Source organism: Salmo salar, chromosome 19 (assembly GCF_965601325.2).
Source record: "Salmo salar chromosome 19, fSalSal1, whole genome shotgun sequence".
NCBI classification, from domain to species: Eukaryota; Metazoa; Chordata; class Actinopteri; order Salmoniformes; family Salmonidae; genus Salmo; species Salmo salar.
The window spans coordinates 15,917,493-15,939,951 of NC_138309.1; the positions used below are offsets into that span (position 1 = coordinate 15,917,493).

Here is a 22,459-nt window from a genome sequence, read left to right on the forward strand (position 1 = left end):
GCTGTAACACATCAAAATGTGGAGAAATTCAACGAGTGTGAATACTTTCTGAAGGCACTGCACTTCTTAGATTAGACCCCCCCCCAGTTTCCACCTCCCTTTCAGGCCTCAGAATATGTCAGGATTCATTAATCTCATCTCTTCTCTCCTCCCCTCTCTCTGTTCTGGTCTGTTACATAAGAATACATCATGCCAAGACAATGGGGCTTATTGTTGCATTGTCACCACCTCACCACTATACTAATACAACATGTTTTCAATAGGAAGCCATTTTTCAGGTTATTAGGACATGGATGTCTGAATTTATATACATTTCCTGTAGCTCTGAAGTCCCGTGAAGCTAGCCAAATATGTGTATGCTTGTATTTGTATTTGTATCTTTATTCTAATATTTATTCAGTTTTGTCAGAAGAGCTAACAGTTCCTAACCTGTCTTGATATTTCCCCCAGCTGTACAATGGTCCCAACGATCAAGCCCCTCTGATTGGCTCGTACTGTGGGAACACGCCCCCTCCGGCTAACACCACCACTAGCTCCTCCCTTCATATGGTGTTCCACACTGACTCCTCAATTGCCATGACGGGCTTCCAGATGCTCTGGTACCAGAACGGTGAGACCACAACCACAACTAACTCTTGTACCACAACACAACCACAATACTATAAGTAATAGAACCATAACAACCTTACACAACAAACTGTCTGTGTCCAAAATGGCACGCTATTCCCTTCATAGTGCAGTACTTTTGACCAGCAAAACCTGCCCATCTGGCACTCCAGGTAAGCTAGAGCAAATATTTCAAATAGTAAAACCAGGCCTGGCTGTTAATATGAATATCACGTTTTACTAGCTAGATCGTAGAGGGACCACAAATGCCACGCCCCCCCTTCCTCTTACTGCTGTGTTCAATTATGATGTCATCTGTTCCTACTCTTCACTTTTTTCCCAAACAACTCTGGGAACTCCCCCTGCCCTCACTCCCACATAGGAAAGGGCCTGGCCCAAACACCCAGTGTTACTGGACGATTCATTGTAAATAGGCCTGAAGTACAGCCAAAGTGCTCTGTGTTGAATTATTTAGTATAAGACTGAATGGAGGGAATTGGCAAGAGGAATTGTCAAATGTGACTGCTTGTGGAAGAATATGCATTTGTCATAACATTTTCAATTTCATCCCTTTTTCTCACTACTCTAGCTGCATCCTTATTTACCAACGTGTTGGATTGGTACTTTGGCAACCTAATTTAAAGTAATCCATGTTTCAGGGATATTCAATCATTTGCAACACAGCGATAGTCTGGGAAAATACCCCCTCTTTTGTTCTTCGTCATGTTTTTCACCAAAGGAAAAGTTAGATCAAGACTACCTGGAAAGATGTAAGAGGCTTATGGAAGATAAGAGATGCCACAAAGTTTAGAGGCCAACATTCCTGTTGATTTTTCATCAAGGATTACACTCCAATTTAGTTAATTTTTAAGGAGTTGTAATTAGCTCAAAGTTGTTTACATATTCATTGTTTGTGCTCTTCATTGCACAATTACGGACATTTGCATTCACATTTGCAACACATACAGTGTACATACAGTATCATTTTTACAATTTCTTCACTAGCCGTTTGGTCCCCTGCTTTATTTATATTCCACAACACTGAGATTTATTGAGTGAATAGCAGAATGCCATTGATGTTGCTGAAATGATCTTGATCGTCGTAGAGCCATCTAGATTCCCATAGACGAACATAGATCTCATTCCCCTCCTCCAACTGCACAGTGATCCCATTCGATACACTAGCCCAGTCGCCAGCACTGTTTCCCTTAGAAGTTACAAGTAATTGACTATTTTTCATCAGCGACGTAAAAGATCGGCCTGCATTGTAGATATGATATTATGTGAAGTGATGGAGATTAATGTACACATGCTGTGCAGTAGACCATAATGCAGTTATCTTCATTCATCACTATGTGGAGATTACCTGTATTTGGGCTTTAAGCGTCACCGATGTTGGTGAAGATCTTGCTGTAGATCAGGGTGGTGTCCGAAGTACCCGACACCTCGTCCAGCTAAGAATGCCCCTTTTGGTTTGTCCAGGGTACATGCAGAGTGTTTGAACTTGCGTGATATAATCACTCTTGTTAAATGCTGTAACAAACTATAGTGAACAGTTACAGTATTAGCATATTTCATCCAAACATTGGGAAAGGAAGTTAGGCTAACCCTTTCATCATTAAAAATATTTGATGAAATTAATGAACATATTGATAATATGCAGATAATTAATAACAATCCTAAATCATAATTTGACAGCTTGTGCATACCGTATGCTCGGGGATAATACTGTACGATTTGGAATGGAAATGATACTCACAATCTTTAAATAAAATAACTGTCATGACCACAGACTTGGTAAATGAGATTGTAGAATCTGCATTCTCCTCCAGCTCCCCCACCTGGCTCTCCATGTCCCTGAGCTCAGCCACTGTGATGCCCAGTTGGGATGTAAGACCTGGAGAAAAATGAATAGCAAGCTTTCAGAATGAAAAGCTTTCAAGACAGATTATTGTAAGGGCGTAGTGTAAATCTATGAATTTCGTATTATCTTCATTCACTGTCTGTAGGGTAGCCACTGTAAACTCAGCCCCTGTCAGTCTGGCCTTCAAGTCCCTGAGCTCAACCACTGTGGTGCTCAGTTGGGATGTAAGCTTTAGCAAGCTTTCAGACTCAACTAGGCTCCACCTGCCTCACGCTGGCACTCAACTCCAATGCTTGACCTATTGTATTGTAAGTAGAAGTGTTTCAAGGGCCATCGTTTGAGAAATTACAGACCTTAACAATAATGGACAAAACAGCAGAGAGTTAAGGTGAGCTCAGTCTATGAATCAGCCAATTTTGAATCCATTATTTATTTATTTTTTAAAAGAACATGTCGAACGGGTTAAATAGTCTATTAATTGATACCTTTGATCTCAGTCTGTAGGACAGCCACTGTAGATTCCTAGCTGCTTAGCTCCTCCTCAGTAGCTTTCAGCCTGGCCTCCATTCCTTCTATCTTTATCAGTAAAACATGTCAGGCTGGCAGCTTCTCCCTGAGTCTCCTAGAATTTGACTATTAGCTTCCTGACTTTCTGCCCTCTCTCCCTCCACATGTATCTCAGAACTGATCTCATTCTCTGTGAATATGCCCTCTATCTCTGCCCCAGTCCGACCGCCACACAATAACACCAACAGAGCTGCGACACCCCTCATTCTTTACCTGGACACTCAACGCCGTTAGCCGCCTATGTTGAGCCCACTAGGCTCTTCCAAGCCCTGTATACACATATCCGTGTGACGTGTTTAGTGAGGTCCATGTGTCTTTATGGGAAAATAGGACATGCTCTGGCAGTCAAGGTTTTGAGGAATATGCTTCTGTTTGGTTAGTGTTGCATTGCCAACTCATGTGAGCGTGTTATCATCATGGTTAATCTTGTTCATGTTTAATATTGTGACAACAGCATGACTTTTGCAGGAACATGTCGATGGTCTAGTTAGTTGCCCCCTACCAGAGGTCAATTGTTCTGTGTAGTTACGTTGGTGTGGTATGGTAACACCTCATACAGTATGGACAGGATCTGTTTAGCTGGTAATCAACTGTATAAACACTGTATGAAATTACACACCTTAATGACAGGTGGATTTTTGTCATGATTAGTCTCTGTGACCAACACTAACCAGCATCTCTTTCATCTTTACTATCACTGTGTCCCAATTACCTCTTTCCTCCCATCTTGCACTTGTTCACTTCCCTTCAATGAGTTGAAAGGACTGGTATAGCAAATATGGTGGAAACTCCCAACTAGCCCACAGCTTCAACAATCCAATGCTTTTAGATATGTGGGAAGTGGTGAGCAAGTATACACTTCAGGTTAAAGGAGAGATTAGTGGGACCCACCCCTTTTCTCCATCAGCCTCACTGACTCAGTGTGGCCCCCTACAGGTTGTGGTGGGGATCTGTCTGGTCCCACGGGTTCCTTCAACAGCCCAGGATACCCCAACAGATACCCCGACAACAGAGAGTGTTTCTGGTACATCCAGACTGCCACAGGAAGCAGCATCACCATTACCATCTATGAGTTTGATGTGGAGTACCACCCTGACTGCAACTATGACGTACTAGAGGTAATGTGTGTGATGTGTGGGTCTTAGGGAGTGTGTGTTTGATTCTGCGTGGTGTATGCCAGAGTTGTGTTGTGCTCCCTCCTGTGCTAGCTGTACCAAGAGGGCCTAGCGCAGAGTAGCTCACGCCAGTGGAATGCTGACTTCCACCAGACAGAACAGTGAATGGAGCCAGTGGGGCAGAAATGACCTGGAAATCGCAGCTTAGGGAGCTAGCTAGCTGGCCTTTATCTGGTCCAACTGCCTCCAACGCTGGACTAGCCCCGACCACTGCCACACTACCCAAAATCCCAAAGGCTGGTGCCACACCCTAACGTCCCACAAATGTCACTTCATGATCATCATCAGCTGCTTCTTCCTGTCCTGTAACTGACCAAAGATGTTTGTTGTTGAGGAAACCGTCTGTAGCCCAGCAACACATTTAAAGGATGGTCTGACAATTAGCTAATTTGATTCCCATATGTCCTATTTTTAAACCAGACAAATAAGCATAGATAAGGACATGAACATAGTTAAGTGATAACCTCAGCTCTAAATATGCAGTGACAGTCTGAATATGCATTCTGTAGGGTCTTTGTACCCTTCAATGGCCCGCTGTTGCTACATTAGGTTGTATGTACACTGAGTGTACAAAACATTAGGAACAACTTCCTAATATTGTGTTGCATCCCCTTTTGCCCACTGAAAAGCCTTAATTCGTCGGGGCATGGAATCTACAAGGTGTCGAAAGCGTTCCACAGGGATGTTGGCCCATGTTGACTCCAATGCTTCCCACAGTTGTGTCAAGTTGGCTGGATGTCTTAAGGGTGGTGGACCATTCTTGATACACACAGAAAACTGTTGAGTGTGAAAAACCCAGCAGCGTTGCAGTTCTTGACACACTCAAACCGGGGCGCCTGTCACCTACTACCGTACCCCTTTCAAAGGCACTTCAATCTTTTGTCTTGCCCATTCACCCTCTGAATGGCACACATACACAATCCATGTCTCAATTGTCTCAAAGTCTTTAAAATCCCTCTTTAATCTGTCTCCTCCCCTTCATCTAAACGTATTGAATGGAACACTGGTCACTTTAATGTTTACATACTGTTTTACCTATTTCATATATATATATATCTATACATCCCATAACATTAGCACATTGCTCGTGCTAATATTTAAATAATTCTTCATTCCATTATTTTACTTTTAGATTAGTGTGTATTGTTAGATATTACTGCACAGTTGGAGCTTGGAACACAAGTATTTCGCTAGGTCCAGACCTGTCAGCTCTCTGTCCACCACCACCATACCCCTGAACCTCTAACCCTTAACCTCTAACCCCTGTCTTTCCACAGGTATACGGAGGCCCTGACCTTTCAGCCCCGAGGCTGGCCCAGCTCTGCACCACCACCTCCAGCCCCCTCCAGGTCTCCAGCACAGGGAACATGGTCACAGTCCGCTTCAAGTCTGACCCCTACGTCAGTGGCCGAGGGTTCAATGCCAGCTGGGTCGAGGTCCAGGGAGGTGGGTGATAGTGGGCTGTAGACACAATGTACCGCACCTACACACAAATACACACGTTTTCACTAAATCCCGTTTCCTCTCCTCTCGCCTCTCTTCCTCCCCAGGATGTGGAGGTCCGATCAAGGCCCCCAGTGGAGAGATCCACTCCCCCAACTACCCCGCCAACTACCCCAACATGGTGGACTGTTCCTGGACCATCTCAGTGGACGTAGGCCACCGGGTCCTCTTCAACTTCACTGACCTGGACATAGAGCTCCACTCCACGTGCCAGTGGGACCATGTAGCTGTGAGTGATTACTTTCTGAATGATGACGTGTGTGGTGTATTATGACTCCTGAGATGAGGAGGAAATGAGGGATGTGGTTGTGGTTCTGGTATCTTTATGCCACTATCTCTCTCAATGTCACGGTATTGGCATGTCCACACTAACAGATGTCAAGGTCCTCTGAAAGAAACTTGGCATCTGAACACTGAGACAATCTATTGAAATATCAACCGCTGTTCTGAGGGCAGTTTCCAAGCTGTCCCTCCCACTGCCTCTGTCGTTCTAAGTGGCCTTTGTTACCATCCTCCCATCCCCCCCATCACAGAGAGAGAAAACGCGAACAGAGCAGAGCTCTTTGTCTCTCTGTGGTTTGGCCGTCTTCTTGTCATCTTCCAGGGCCCATTGTTAACACAGTAAAGGGCAGACAGTACCACTGAAATGATGTGAATGCTAACACCCTGATGTCCCACTGGTCAAGTGCACTAGTGGTCTGTGACAAAAGCTAGTGCTACAGATTCTGTTCAGGGAAACAAGTAGCATTCAGTCTATGCGAAAGAGCATTCAGTGTGTAAGATACAAGCTGCTATGAAATACTGCGTTGAGGTAGCCAACAGAATAGTTATCCTTTGAAAAGCCCCTGTATGAGTCAGGCAGGAAGCCTAGTGGTTAGAGAGTTAGGCAGGAAGCCTAGTGGTTAGAGCGTTAGGCAGTAACCGAAAGGTTGCTAGATCGAATCCCCGAGCTGACAAGGTAAAAATCTGTCGTTCTGCCCCTGAACAAGGCAGTTAACCCACTGTTCCTAGGCCGTCATTGTAAATAAGAATTTGTTCTTAACTGACTTGCCTAGTTAAATAAAACAAATAAAGAGCTGGTGAATGACCAATCATGTCATTTTTTCACTTCATTGTGAGACACGAACTACAGGAAACAGAAATTATTCCATATTTTCCATTCTGAATATCAACTTCTCATCTTTACGTTGTGTGTGTGTGTGTGTGTGTGTGTGTGTGTGTGTGTGTGTGTGTGTGTAGATCTATGATGGACCCAGTATATCTGCTCCGCTGCTGGGTCAAGTGTGTGGTCAGACACGGCCCGTCCCCATCACCTCCACCCAGAACACCATTTTCGTGCGGTTCAGATCTGATGCCAGCCTCAACCACCGGGGCTTTGCTGCCACCTTCTCCGAGGGTGTGTCATCAGCACAGCTCGCACGGCAATAGATACAAATATTGATACATATACTTTACCTCTCTTAGCCATTATTGAGACATTAAACACATTTCTGGTTTATTATAAAAATATTTATGTGGACGAAGTCTGTTCCAACATTGAAAAACATGTTTATAAAACATATTTTGTTATTAAAGTGTAGATTTTGGTTTGGATTCTTATTGGTAAGAAATGTTTATTTCTCTCAGCTTGTGGAGCCACCTTCTTGACAGATGACGTGGGTGGGGCCATCGCATCGCCACGGTACCCTGCTGTCTACCCAGCCAATCAGAACTGCAGCTGGATCATCAAGGCTCAGTTGCCATGTGAGTTAGCCAATCACATCACAGATACACACCACTCTATCCACTGCACTACAACTCCCATTCATTTCAATGGCCTGCCAGCTTTGGTATTTGTATTAACCAATGATACTTTGTTTTTATATTGCAATGTAATTGATAGTTAGTTATCTGTAACAAACTGAAGTGATGCGGTGTCTTGTTTTCTCTTTCCACACACTATCCAATGCACAGTCAACCATGTGACCCTGTCGTTTACGGACTTTGAGCTGGAGAGTCTCAACTCCAACTGTTCCCACGACGCTGTGGAGATCCTAGATGGAGATAACTACATGGCACCAGTCATTGGTAAGGTCATGTTACAGAAAATAAATAATATAAAATAATACAGATCAGTGCTACACAGTGGATACTGGTCCTCCGAGGCTACATACTATAGAAGAATATAAACAAGAACGGGATATAACAGAGACTGTGTAACCCTTTACACTCGTAACCGTAGACGGTTGAAAATGGCAGATTTGAGCACTGATCACCTCCTAAATTGGTACACTGTGGCTGTACCGTAACATGCTCATAAAAGCAAATTCCCAAGAGTGTGAAGGGTCATGTCATTGTTGCAGCACATGGCCTTTAACATGGAAAAAATACTGTATCGAAGTATTACTGATTACTACTCCAACACAATGATAGATGACGTTTTCCATGTTAGTTGTGATGATATTTATTTTCCTCTCAGGTCGTTACTGTGGCACTGAGATCCCTCACCCAGTCACATCGTTCAGCAACGCCCTGGTCGTCAACTTTGTCTCTGACTCCTCTGTCGCCATGAAGGGCTTCAGAGCAACCTACACAGGCTCCACCTCAAGTAATGCATCTAGCTGTGTTTGTCAGAATGGTCAACTATTAGTGGGACCCAATGGTTGTCTCACATAAGGTCTTAAAGTACCTTCAGAAATTGAGTTTGATTCCACATATCTACTGCTGTCTATTGCCTATCTCCATATCATCTGACAGTGATCAGTTCTGACAGCGACTAACTCTAACCCTCCTCTCACTAATCTTAACCCCGTCTTCCTCTCGCAGGCTGTGGCGGGGACTTGCTCATGGAGACGGGGGCCTTTAACAGTCCTAACTACCCTGATGCCTACCCTCCCAACGTGGAGTGTGTCTGGACCATCACCAGCTCCCCCGGCAACCGCCTCCAGCTCTCCTTCATGTGAGTCTCCTATACTTATTACATGGGTCATTACATGGGTCATTACATGGGTCATTACATGGGTTATTACATGGGTTATTACATGATCAAATGCCTCCATATTGCATCTTCTACGTATTCTGAATATTTATTATACTGTAAGACATTGCCTCAGGGAAGATCATTAAATAATATGTTCTTTCACCATGGAATAGGTTCTAAATACGGTGGTTATAAAAGTGTTATTACATAGGTCGTTACACATCAATGACTAAGCTATTAGTTATTATTTACCTCTCCTGTGCCAGTATGTTCCAGCTGCAGCCGAGTTCTGACTGTAACAACGATTACCTGGAGATCCGGGAGGGAAACTCTACAGGCGCTCTGGTTGGTCGGTTCTGTGGGGTCTCCCTCCCCTCCAACTACACGTCTCTGATTGGCCACATCCTGTGGGTCAAGTTCCGCTCAGACTCCTCTCTCAGCGGAGCTGGATTCAGAGCTACCTTCTCCCACTGTGAGTGTGTGTTGGGTTTTTGTGGGCGCGTGCATGCGTGTGTTCTACTGAGGGCCGTAGTGTCTTCCTGTACAACCCACTCTCTCGATGACACAATGCATCTCTTCAGATGCTTATCCGTTCTGTTAATTCCATGCCCAGCATCACATCTCTGTCGACGCTCTATCTTCTTCTACTGATGCAAAAATGCTTTCAATGACAAGATACAGTACTTTAGCTTTAGATGCGTCCAGTCATACTCGGTATGCTAAACACAGGACATGTGGTCTCCTTCTCCAGTGTATGGGAATGACATCACAGGTACGTCAGGACAGATAGCGTCTCCACTGTACCCCCGGACATACCCCAACAACGCAGACTACCGCTGGACCATCACTGTACCCGGAGACGATTACATTCAGATCCACTTCCTAGACATGGACATCGAGGACCTGTACGACTGCTACTATGACCAGCTTAAGGTGTGCGTCGTCGAGGCGACTGATTCTTTTGAAATGACCTCTTTCTTCCATAGAATTCAAAACATCCCCAAAAGTCATCTTCGTTTTGATATTAGGAAATGTTAGATCACTATCATACTTGAAAAACTCACTGTGAACATGAATAATATCATACGAATGTTGCATCATATCGGGAACCATAAACAGTTTCCCCAGTCTTTTTCATAACTTCTAACCTCTCTCTCTGTGTGTGTGGTCAGATATTTGACGGGCCCAACATCCATGCCTACTCCCTGGGGAAGTTCTGCGGTCTATCCCTGCCCGCCTCGGTCAGTAGCTCCGGCAGCACCGTGACTCTGGAGTTCCAGTCGGACACTGTGGTGGGGGGAAGAGGCTTCCTCGTTGAATGGTCAGCCATACAGAGCTCTGGACCCCTGCCCACCATAGCACCAGGTGTGTGTTTAAGCCAGTGGGTTTTTGTGCACCTGTCCGTGCACCCATCCATGTGTGTTACTATACTAATTTCTATCTCTCTCTCTGTATGTAGGTGCCTGTGGGGGGGCTCTGATGCCAGGCGACAGCCCCAGGTTCCTCTTCTCCCCCGGCTGGCCAGACAGCTATGGCCCTAACCTGGAGTGTACCTGGGTCATTCGTTCCCCTAACTCTATTGTGGAGTTCAACCTGCTGTCTCTGGACATGGAGGACTACCCCACCTGCTACTTTGACAGCCTGGTTATCAGGGATGGTGAGTGAGAGAGAGTGAGAGAGAGGCCTGGATCCTGTTCATTAGGCCACACTGTCGCAAAAAAATTTAGTATTTCTCATTGGACAAGTTCAGATAGTACCTGTTTGTTTCACTCTGTGTTCTTCTGTATCGTGCAAACTGAACATGACCATGGTCACTACCACAGCACTGTACAGTGTGTTCATGTTTTAGCTAAGCAAATGGACACGTCTCCTCAGTGAACACTGCATGTCCTTTCCTTTGTGTTCCTAATCTTTACCCCAGTGTGTGTTCTCCTCCCCCAGGTGAAACCAACCTGTCCCCCCTGCTGAACACTGTGTGTGGCCGTGAGCTGCCTGGTCCCATCCACTCTACAGGGGACTCCATGTTCCTCCGCTTCACCTCAGACAGCAGCGTCTCCGGGAAGGGCTTCAACGCTTCCTACTCCAAGGGTGAGCTCACTCACAACCCTCTCTGAAGCAATCCAATCACTGGAGGTTGTTGACCCTGCTAACTTGGTTGACATGTCATGTCGTTTACCCTGCTAATGTGTCATCGGTTGACATCTCATTCTCTTAACCTTGCTTGTGTCTTATTGGTTAAAATCCCATGCTGTTGATTTCATATTGGTTTGTATCATAGGTTTTTGATCTTCCTGGATTCTGTTTCTCTATGACTTTGACAATGCAGATCATTCTGATTTCATAGAGGTTGAAATCATTGACTGTATTTATCTAAAGGATAAAGAAAACTCTCAGTATGTCTTTGACAAGTGACAATAAAGTAATTGTTTTCTAATTCTCCTTCTAGGTTGTGGTGGTCTGCTGCATGTGGACAGGGGTGTACTCTCCACCCCGCGATACCCCGAGAACTACCCGTCCAATCTGGACTGTAGCTGGCACGTGATGGTGACCCCAGGCTTCAGAGTGTCTGTTAACATCCAGAGCCCGTTCCAGGTCCAGGGCTTCGGCACCGCCTGCAGCTCTGGAGACTACCTAGAGGTGAGAGACGGTGCATTTGGGAAGTATTTAGACCCCTTGACTTTTTCCACATTTTGTTCCGTTTCAGCCTTATTCTAAAATGTATTCAATTGTTCATTCAACACACAATACTGACAAAGCAAAAACAAGTTTTTAGAAATGTTTTCAAATATATAAAAAATAAATATCACATTTATATAAATATTCAGACCCTTTACTCAGTACTTTGTTGAAGCAGCTTTGGCAGCGATTACAGCCTAGAGTCTTCTTGGGTATGATGCTACAAGCTTGGCGCACCTGTATTTGGGGAGTTTCTCCCATTCTTCTCTGCAGATCCTCTCAAGCTCTGTCAGGTTGGATGGGGAGCGTCGCTGCACAGCTATTTTCAGGTCTCTCCAGCGATGTTCAATCTGGTTCAAGTCCGGGCTCTGGCAGGGCCACTCAGGGATGTTGTCTTGGCTGTGTGCTTATGGTCATTGTCCTGTTTGAAGATGAACCTTCGGCCCAGTCTGAGGTCCTGAGCGCCCTGATGCAGGTTTTCATCAAGGATCTCTCTGTACTTTGCTCCGTTCATCTTTCCTTCGATCCTGACTAGTATCCCAGTCCCTGCCGCTGAAAAACATCCCCACAGCATGATGCTGCTACCACCATGCTTCACCGTAGGGATGGTGCCACTCTACCATAAAGGCCTGTTTGTTGGAGTGCTGCAGAGATGCTTGTCCTTCTGGAAGGTTCTGCCATCTCCACAGAGGAACTCTGGAGCGCTGTTAGTGACCATTGGGTTTTTGGTCACCTCCCTGTTCTTGGGGACTTTCAATGCCGCAGACATTTGTTGGTACCCTTCCCCAGATATGTGCCTCGACAATCCTGTCCCGGAGCTTTACGGACAATTCCTTCGACTTCATGGCTTGGTTTTTGCTCTGACATGCACTGTCAACTGTGGGACCTTTTAATATATAAAGACAGGTGTGTGCCTTTCCAAATCATGTCCAATCAATTAAATTCACCAGAGCTGGACTCCAATCAAGTTGTAGAAAAATCTCAAGGATGATCGATGGAAACAGGATGTACCTAAGCTTCATTTCGAGTCTCATAGCAAAGGGTCTGAATACTTATGTAAATAAGTTATTTTCAAAAATTTCCTGAATATTTTCCGAATGCCCTGTAATAGAGTCAAATAGAATAGAGTAGAGAAGAGAAGAGCATTGCCGAGTAGAGTAGAATATAATAAATTAGATATTAGATTAGAGAAAAGAGTATAATATAGTATAATATAATTGAGTAGATATTGAATATAATATTTACTAACATCAAATGCATTGTGACATGTTTATATTATTTTATATAACTTGTATAGTTGTATATCACATCAATGGATGCTGCTTAGACAAATAGTTATTTGAAGCATGATCAGGTTGATTATAAACTCAGCAAAAAAAGAAACGTCCCTTTTTCAGGACCCTGTCTTTCAAAGATCATTTGTAAAAATCCAAATAACTTCACAGATCTTCATTGTCAAGGGTTTAAACACTGTTTCCCATGCTTGTTCAATGAACCATAAACAATTAATGAACATGCACCTGTGGAACGGTCGTTAAGACACTAACAGCTTACAGACGGAAGGCAATTAAGGTCAAAGTTATGAAAACTTAGCACACTAAAGAGGCTTTTCTACTGACTCTGAAAAACACCAAAAGAAAGATGCCCAGGGTCCCTGCTCATCTGCGTGAACGTGCGTTAGGCATGCTGCAAGGAGGCATGAGGACTGCAGATGTGACCAGGGCAATAAATTGCAATGTCCGTATAGTGAGACGCCTAAGACAGTGCTACAGGGAGACAGGACGGACAGCTGATCATTCTCGCAGTGGCAGACCACGTGTAACAACACCCGCACAGGATCGCTACAGCCGACCATCACACCTGCTGGACATGTACCGGATGGCAACATCAACTGCCCGAGTTACACCAGGAACGCACAATCCCTCCATCAGTGCTCAGACTGTCCGCAATAGGCTGAGAGAGGCTGGACTGAGGGCTTGTAGGCCTGTTGTAAGGCAAGTCCTCACCAGACATCACCGGCAACAACGTCACCTATGGGCACAAACCCACCGTCGCTGGACAGGACTGGCAAAAAGTGCTCTTCACTGACGAGTTGTGGTTTTGTCTCACATGGGGTGATGGTCAGATTCGCGTTTATCGTCGAAAGAATGAGCGTTACACCGAGGCCTGTACTCTGGAGCGGGATCGATTTGGAGGTAGAGGGTCCGTCATGGTCTGGGGCGTTGTGTCACAGCATCATCGAACTGAGCTTGTTGTCATTGCAGGCTTTCTCAACGCTGTGTCCCTTACAGGGAAGACATCCTCCTCCCTCATGTGGTACCCTTCCTGCAGGCTCATCCTGACATGACCCTCCAGCATGACATTGCCACCAGCCATACTGCTCGTTCTGTGTGTGATTTCCTGCAAAACAGGAATGTCAGTGTTCTGCCATGGCCAGCGAAGAGACCGGATCTCAATCCCATTGAGTACGTCTGGGAGCTGATGGATCGGAGAGTGAGGGCTAGGGCCATTCCCCCCCCAGAAAAGTCAGGGAACTTGCAGGTGCCTTGGTGGAAGAGTGGGGTAACACCTCACAGCAAGAACTGGCAAATCTGGTGTAGTCCTTGAGGAGGAGATGCACTGCAGTACTAAATGTAGCTGGTGGCAACCCCATATACTGACTGTTAGTTTTTATTTTGTCCCCCCCTTTGTTCAGGGACACATTTTTCCAGTTCTATTAGTCACATGTCTGTGGAACTTGTTCAGTTTATGTCTCAGTTGTTGAATCTTGTTATGTTCATACAAATATTTACGTTAAGTTTGCTGAAAATGAATGCATTTGACAGTGAGAGGACGTTTCTTTTTTTGCTGAGTTTATATAGTGAATGAACCAGTCTACTAAATGATTTTTAAAGTCACAGTTATTTACTACACTACACATAATATACTACACCTTGTTATAGCCAGGAAGAGTGATTTGCTCTGACAGATTCAATTTACCCAGTGAGTGATATGGATTGTAACATGACCCTTACCCCTCTGTGTGTGTGTGTGCGTTACTGTGTGTGTGTGTGTGTGTGTGTGTGTGTGTGTGTGTGTGTGTGTGTGTGTGTGTGTGTGTGTGTTCAACCCGCCGCCTCTCTGTCTTAGTTGAGGAACGGTCCGGATGCCTCAGCCCCCTCTCTGGGGGGTCGTCTGTGTGGCACCAGCCCCCCTTCCATCACCCAGACAACAGACAACAACCTCCACATACGATTCATCTCAGACGCCACCAACGAGGGCAGTGGCTTCAAACTGATCTTTGAGGCCCACAGCCAGGGTGAGACTGTAATAACAGTAAATTGTTATAACATGTTTATAACACAGACAATCAAAGGTTTAGATAGAAACACTAATGTATGTTATTACATGACTGAGACATCACTGTATTTTGGGCTTAAGAGCATTGAAGTCGAAGTGTATGTGAGAAAATACTTTCTGATTTCTAGATTTTCCGAATCACATGTATTTCCTCTCCTCCTGTAGCTTGTGGAGGAAGCATTGTGTTGAGTTACTCAGACCCTCCAGGCTATATCACGTCACCCAACTACCCCCAGAACTACCCCCAGAACATGGACTGTATCTGGGTCATCACCGTGCCCAACAGGGAGTCTGTCCAGATCGACTTTGATGAGGAATTCTACATCGAGCCTACGTCCAAGTATGAAAATGTCCCATTTGATATCATCGTCATGTTGTAATTCTTCATCATGTTTCTTTTTACTTGTACTTTTTATAAGTTCTTATGTCACATTTCTTATATACGAGTACAGAACGCCATATGTTTCTTATATATGAGCACAGAGTATGACAGTGTTTCTAATAGACTGGATCCAAGAGCTATATATTGTACCATTCTGTTGTTGTTCAATTGTTTGAAGGAAACAATTTCATGAGATTTACCCCCAATGTTTTGTCATCAGCTGTTTATATGACTACGTTGAGCTCCGTGATGGTGCCACCTCTGATGCTAACCCCCTCGCAAAACTGTGTGGCAACACCAGGCCCTCTACCGAGCATTCCACTGGCTCCACCATGTACCTGCGCTTCCGCACAGACGCCAGCATCACACACAAGGGCTTCAAGGCCAAGTACTCCATCGGTGAGTGTGTGTAACTCGAACAGAATCAACCCACTCCGCCACGCTCTCTAATACAGTCTCGCACACGCTCACACACTCACTCAAATACACTTTACCACCTACATAGACCATGAACCCTTTCAGTGGGCATGTTACAGTATCAAACATATCTCAGAAAGCAGATGTATTTTGCTGCCTCTTCTACAAGATGCAGGAGATACTTGGAATGACCCGGATCTCAATCTCAGTTTTTTGGTCTTTTCAATCCAACACAGCCACGTGTGGAGGCACATACACTGGCCAGAGTGTTAACCTTAAGAGCCCAGGTTTCCCTGCAAACTACCCAGACAGCTTAACCTGTGAGTGGTACCTGGAGGGCCCTACAGGACACTACCTCACCATCAGCTTCAACAACTTCAGCCTGCAGAGCACAGTAGACTGCAGCGGTGACTATGTCGAGATACGAGAGTACAATGCCTCAGGTAACCTGTTCTATGTTTAGGGATTCTTAACATGTTTCTAGCAATGTTCTGCCTAAAAATGACAGCGGTGTGTGCACATACAGTTGTGTTATATCTCTTTTCTAAGAAGTCTAATTCAGTTTGTCAATTTGTGTAATTCATTTTGTCTAATGTGATGAAATAAAAGTTGACGAATGTGTTGCCGGTATGTCCTGTTCCAGGGCGCTTCCTGGGAAAGCATTGTGGGAACAGCATACCTAGCCCTATGGAAACAGGAGACAGCTTTGCTTATGTCAAGTTTGTCAGCGACAGCAGTGTAAATGCCCCAGGATTCACTCTGACCTTTGTGGGCAGTGTGGAAGGTACAAGTCAATTAATTTAAGACTTACAGTGCATTCGGAAAGTATTCAGACCCCTTTACTTTTTCCAAATTTGGTTACGTTACAGCCTTATTTTAAAATGTACACATAATACCCCATAATGACAAAGCAAAAACAGATTTTTAGAAATTTTTGCAAATGTATTACAAATAAAAAACTGCGCTCGATTACACATAGTATTCAGACCGTTTACTCAGTACTTTGTTGACGCACCTTTTGGCAGCGATTACAGCATCGAGTCTTCTTGGGTACAAGCTTGGCACACCCGTATGTGGGGAGTTTCTCCCATTCTTCAGATACTTTTCCCAAAGCCACTCCTGCGTTGTCTTGGCTGTGTGCTTAGGGTCATTGTCCTTTGGAAGGTGAACCTTCAGCCCAGTCTGAGGTCCTGAGTGCTCTGGTACAGGTCTTCATAAAGGGTCTCTCTGTACTTTGCTCCGTTCATCTTTCCCTCGATCCTGACTAGTCTCCCAGTCCTTGCTGCTGAAGAAAAAAAACAGCATGATGCTGCTACCACCATGCTTCACCGTAGGGATGGTGCCAGGTTTCCTCCAGACGTGGTCCCGTGTGGCTCAGTTGGTAGAGCATGGTGTTTGCAACGCCAGGGTTGTGGGTTCGATTCCCACGGGGGACCAGTACGGGGGAAAACATTTATGAAATGTATGCATTCACTACTGTAAGTCGCTCTGGATAAGAGCGTCTGCTAAATGACTATAATGTAAATGTAAATGTAGACGTGCCGCTTGGCATTCAGGCAAAGAGTTCAATCTTGAAATCATCAGACCAGAGAATCTTGTTTATCATGGTCTGAGAGTCTTTAGATGCCTTTTGGCAAACTCCAAGCGGGCTGTCATGTGCCTTTTACTGAGGAGTGGCTTCCGTCTGCCCACTCTACCATAAAGGCCTGATTGGTGGAGTGCTAAGAGATGGTTGTCCTTCTGGAAGGTTCTCCTATCTCCACAGAGGAACTCTAGAGCTCTGTCAGAGTGACCATCGGGTTCTTGGTCACCTCCCTGACCAAGGCCCTTCTCCCCCGATTGCTCAGTTTGGCCGGGTCTGCTAGCTCTAGGAAGAGTGTTGGTGGTTCCAAACTTATTCCATTTAAGAATGATGGAGGCCACTGTGTTCTTGTGGACCTTCAATGCTGCAGAATGTTTTTATACCCATCCCCAGATCTGTGCCTCGACACAATCCTGTCTCGGAGCTCTACGGACAATTCCGCGACCTTATGGCTTGGTTTTTGCTCTGACATGCACTGTCAACGGTGTGTGCCTTTCCAAATCATGTCAATCAATTGAATTGACCACAGGTGGACTCCAATCAAGTTGTAGAGACATCTCAAGGATGATCAACGGAAACAGAATGTACCTGAGCTCAATCTAGGTGTCTCATAGCAAAGGGTCTGAAATACTTTTTGTTTTTATTTTTTATAAATTAGCAAATGTTTCTGAAAAGCTGTTTTCGCTTTGTCATTATGGGGTATTGTGTGTAGATTGTTAAGGAAAAACAAGATTTTATCTGTTTTAGAATAAGGCTGTAACGTATCAAAATGTGGAAAAAGGGAAGGTCTGAAAACTTTCCGAATGAGCTGTGTGTGTGATTTCTGTGTCATAGCTTTGTGTAGTATTGGTATTAGCAGTGAAAATGACTGACTGACAGTAAAAGTTAATAAGCTGTGTTGATGTTAACAACCCGTTCTTTTCTTTCTCATTCTTTCCGTCCTGTCCCCCTACAGTGTGTGGAGGTGAGCTGAACGCTCCCTCGGGGACCATCTCGTCCCCTAACTATCCCAACCTGTACCCTCACAGCCGTACGTGTCGTTGGGAGATCACTGTGGTCCCGGGGAGAAGGGTCACTCTCACCATCAACGACCTTCGGCTGGAGGGCACCAGCAGCAGCAGCTGCTACGCCGACTATGTGGATGTGGGTCTCACTTATCTTTCAGCTTCTCTTCTTTTAGGTTCACTTTTTCATCATTTAAGTCGGTGTGTTGTTTTATTTTCTCATTTGCCTCCACTTGCTGTGTAGTCATATCATCTAAGATTAAATTCTACTCAATTCTTCTAGCACATAATCAGCCAGGTCACAATCATGGTTCTTTCCATGCTTCCAGTATGACGTTATCGGTTCTAATGCAGTTCTAATGGTTCTAACTGGTTCTGATGGCATGGTTCTGCTCCCTCAGGTGTTAAACGGCGTGGCGGTAACCGCCCCTAATATCGAGCGGTTGTGTGGCACCGTGCCAACAGGCTACCAGGTTAAGTCGTCAGCAAACACCATGACTGTAGTGTTCCGTACCGACTCCTCTGTCTCCAATGGAGGCTTTACAGCTACCTACTCCTCCAATGAAGATGCATGTGAGTACAGCTTTACTCTCCTCTTCCTCGCAACTTTTCCCAGGATGTTAGTATAAGATCATGTGTTCTCAGTCAACCTACAGTACCTACCTGGTAAAATAAGGGTTAATAATAAAGGCGGCCATTGCAGTTTTGACCTCTTTCAAAGACATTTAAAGACACTTTTTATGCAAAGTATGTCTTTAATGTGTAAAGTGTGTTGCCATCCTCATAGGGATGTTAACATTTGGATTTGAATTATCAGAACTGCTCTCAAGTGAAATATCATACATTTAAAATACCCTTCAGTGCTTTCTTGTTCTAAACCTCTATGTCCTTCTCCATAGTGTGTGGTGGCATCCTCAATGACCCAGCTGGAGGTAACTTCACCTCCCCGGGCTACCTCACCTCTAACTACAGCAACAACCTGAACTGTGAGTGGCTGATCCAGAACCCTACACAAATCAACTCGTCCATCGTGGTCATCCTAGAAGACCTACACCTGGAGAACCATCAGACCTGCAAGTTCGACTACATAGAGTTCCGCCTCGGTGAGTCACAACGCTGGATGTGTCGTTTTGCTAATCGAAGAATATTTACGTTCGTATCCAAAGTAACTACTCATTGGGGCGGTTTCACAGACACAGATTTAAGCATAGCCATAGAAAACAAAGATATATATATTTTTTGCATTTAAATTTTACCCCTTTTTTCTCCACAATTTTCTATCTTGTCTCATCGCTGCAACTCCCCAACGGGCTTGGGAGAGGCGAAGGTGGAGTCATGCGTCCTCCGAAACATGACCCGCCTGACTGCACTCCTTAACACCCGCCAGTTTATCCAGGAAGCCAGCCGCACCAACGTGTCGGAGGAAACACCGTTCAACTGGCGACCGGGGTCAGCCTGCAGGCACCCGACCCGCCACAAGGAGTCGCTATAGCGCGATGAGCCAAGTAAAGCCCCACCTGCCAAACCCTCCCCTAACCCGGATGACGCTGGACCAATTGTGTGCCGTCCTATGGGACTCCCGGCCACGGCCGGTTGTGGCACAGCCCGGGAATGAATCCGGGTCTGTAGTAACTCCTCTAACACTGCGATGCAGTACCTTAGACCACTGCGCCACTCGGGAGGCCCTAAAAAGCACTTTTAATGGAGATTCTTCATTGAGCTTGCTTTTTATTCCAGGACTAATCGTAATCTATGTCTGGGAAATTTCCCCTAAGTGATAAAGACAAGTGATTATGTGCCTAACCTTTCTGTAACTGATCCCCAGAAACAGGCTGTGTGACTGTGTGGATGTTGTGCATCTTCCCTTCCTAGGTGGCTCTAGCGGGGAGCTGCTGGCCCAGTTCTGTGGCCAGACCACTCCTATGATTCCCCTGGTGGTGTCCACCCCAGAACTCTGGGTCCACTTCCAGACCAACCAAGCTATAGGAGACCTGGGCTTCAAGGCCAAGTACCTATTCTCCGGTGAGCTTAGCCCCATCTCTCACGTACAGTTCCTCAATGTCTGTAAACTCAACATCTTGTGGTCCAAGCACCACTAGTTTTATTCTGAGGGATATCAGACACAGATCGATGCTCCACTAAGGCAGCAAGATATGAAATGTAGCATTACAATCTTCATAACCTCTCCATCGCCCTATATAGTGTGGTGGTTGGTAGACTGGGGAAGGAAGTATAATCCTGCCTTCCCAAACATTTACCTTTTTACTCAGCCATTGTGTCTCGCTCCTAACCTCTACCTCTGTCTCCTTACCTCCCTATAGAATGTGGTGGTTGGCAGACTGGACAGGGAGGCGTAATCTCCAGCCCTGCCTACCCTAACCTCTACCCCAGCCCCAGTCGCTGTGCTTGGTTACTGGAGGCCCCTGAGGGCCACACCATCACTGTGAGTAGTAGAGAATCCCTCAGCAGCACGTCCTGGAGCTGGGTTAAATCTTGTGTGTGTGTGGTTTGGTAGCTAAAGTTAGCTACATAGCTAACACTGTAAGACCAATATCAATCAGCATGTGAACTAGCTAGCTAGCCGTATTGGGAAGTGAAGAGGATTTGTGATGCGTTTCTCTAATGTCTTCTGGTAGATGGTGTGATTGTTATTTGTTTACCTGGATGGTCAATTTCTTAGGTAATAGTGACATTAATAGTAACATTGATGTAGTGTATCGTATTTATGCAGAGCTGGTGCTATAAATTGGATGGTATAATATAAACTAAACTTGTGCAACACAAACAGCCATCACATACCATACAGATTTACCTTAAAAAACATTCAAACCAACCCCTCCATTTACCCCCTGTTGTCCCTGTCAGCTCACCTTCAGCTACTTCAACCTGGAGCCTCACAATACCTGTGGATGGGACTCTGTCACCATCTTCAACGGGGGCTCCCCAGGGTCTCCTGTGATTGGCCAGTACTGTGGAACCACCTCCCCGGGAACCATCCAATCAGGGTCCAACAAGCTGGTGGTGGTTTTTCTGGCCGATCACTCAGTGTCCAGAGGAGGGTTTGTGGCCACCTGGTCAACTGACACCTCAGGTAGGCTATGGGCCGATGAGTGACCAGGATGTCATCTTGGCCAAGGTTGAGGTCAACGCAGGGAGTTAACAAAAATTCCAAGTCATTTTAAAAAGAAAGGATGGAAATCGGACTTGGAATTTCAGTTTACTTTCTGGATTAACTGAATTGAAATGGAATTCACCCCAGCCCTGGCCTTGGGATTGTTCTGTGATAGTGTGATATGTTGTGAAAACAGGATGTACTGCTGTATCCCTACAGGCTGTGGAGGAGTGATACACGCTGACACTGGCGTCATCAAGTCTCCCAACTACCCCCAGAACTTCCCTGCCAACATCGAGTGTTCCTGGACCATCATCGCCCACGAGGGTAACCACCTGGAGATGAACTTCAACTCTGACTTCCAGATCCCTGATGCCAACGGGCAGTGCCAGAGCAGCTACATCAAGGTGAACACACCCTATTGAACCTCCTATCTCCTACACTTGCTTGATAAGATTGTGCCCTCTATTAAAATAGCCTTTGGTATTGCAAGGTTGATGCTCCGCTGACATCTTATGACTAAAATAATGAACCCAAGGAGTGGGAATTATTTTGTATAATGGTTCTGTGCAGGGGTGTGTGGTACGCCACTGGTTCTGTGGTCTGCTAGCTGCAGGGTGTGACAGCACTGATCCAGTCGACATCATCACTCCCTACTATACAGTACATACTGAACATAACGTCTGTTTGTTACTATCTCTGTGGTATTACCTGTAGGTGTGGTCAGGTGATAGTGACACAGCTGATGGACTGCTAGCTACAGGTTGTGGTACCACCGCCCCAGCCCCCATCATCGCTCCCTACAACACCATCACCGCTAGGTTCCAGTCCACTGGAACCCCAGGAAGAGGCTTCTCAGCCAACTACATCACACGTGAGTAGAGTACTACTAGTGTCTGTTAGGTACACATTTACATTCGTAATATATCAGTGTATTTTAACTACTATAAAGTTCTCTCTGTTGGCGTCTTCTCTCAGGGTGTGGAGCTAACTTCACTGCCCCCACCGGCCGGGTGGTGTCGCCCAACTACCCAGCCGACTACCCCTTATTCTCCGACTGTAGTTACCTCATCGACGTTGGACCCCAGACTGTTATCATCCTGGAGTTCCGCACCTTCCAGGTAGAAGGTAAGAAGAAGGACCATCTAAATGGTCATCTTGGCTCTCCTGCAACATGATAGCTGTGTAACAACAACTGCACAAGAGATTTGTCTCTAGCTCTTTGCTGTTGAGAAAGTCAGCCCGATATGCTGCTTCCGAAATGTGTGTCGCT

General features: G+C 45.4%; 1 protein-coding gene across 1 annotated transcript in view; it reads left to right on the top strand.

The window, feature by feature from the left end:
* The window catches only part of cubn (cubilin (intrinsic factor-cobalamin receptor)), a 54,909-nt gene that overhangs the window by 22,362 nt on the left and 10,088 nt on the right, over positions 1–22,459 (top strand). The window contains exons 27-55 of the mRNA XM_014157416.3: positions 451–610; positions 3,974–4,155; positions 5,490–5,658; positions 5,763–5,944; positions 6,955–7,111; positions 7,342–7,458; positions 7,669–7,782; positions 8,174–8,302; positions 8,521–8,653; positions 8,941–9,146; positions 9,426–9,607; positions 9,847–10,039; positions 10,134–10,331; positions 10,616–10,762; positions 11,121–11,311; positions 14,480–14,648; positions 14,855–15,029; positions 15,292–15,470; positions 15,725–15,931; positions 16,132–16,272; positions 18,026–18,213; positions 18,476–18,647; positions 18,974–19,177; positions 19,947–20,096; positions 20,396–20,517; positions 20,940–21,165; positions 21,406–21,593; positions 21,904–22,060; positions 22,165–22,314. Coding sequence (XP_014012891.3) covers positions 451–610; positions 3,974–4,155; positions 5,490–5,658; positions 5,763–5,944; positions 6,955–7,111; positions 7,342–7,458; positions 7,669–7,782; positions 8,174–8,302; positions 8,521–8,653; positions 8,941–9,146; positions 9,426–9,607; positions 9,847–10,039; positions 10,134–10,331; positions 10,616–10,762; positions 11,121–11,311; positions 14,480–14,648; positions 14,855–15,029; positions 15,292–15,470; positions 15,725–15,931; positions 16,132–16,272; positions 18,026–18,213; positions 18,476–18,647; positions 18,974–19,177; positions 19,947–20,096; positions 20,396–20,517; positions 20,940–21,165; positions 21,406–21,593; positions 21,904–22,060; positions 22,165–22,314 — 4,888 coding nt within the window. The remainder of the gene's footprint in view (positions 1–450; positions 611–3,973; positions 4,156–5,489; positions 5,659–5,762; positions 5,945–6,954; positions 7,112–7,341; positions 7,459–7,668; positions 7,783–8,173; positions 8,303–8,520; positions 8,654–8,940; positions 9,147–9,425; positions 9,608–9,846; positions 10,040–10,133; positions 10,332–10,615; positions 10,763–11,120; positions 11,312–14,479; positions 14,649–14,854; positions 15,030–15,291; positions 15,471–15,724; positions 15,932–16,131; positions 16,273–18,025; positions 18,214–18,475; positions 18,648–18,973; positions 19,178–19,946; positions 20,097–20,395; positions 20,518–20,939; positions 21,166–21,405; positions 21,594–21,903; positions 22,061–22,164; positions 22,315–22,459) is intronic.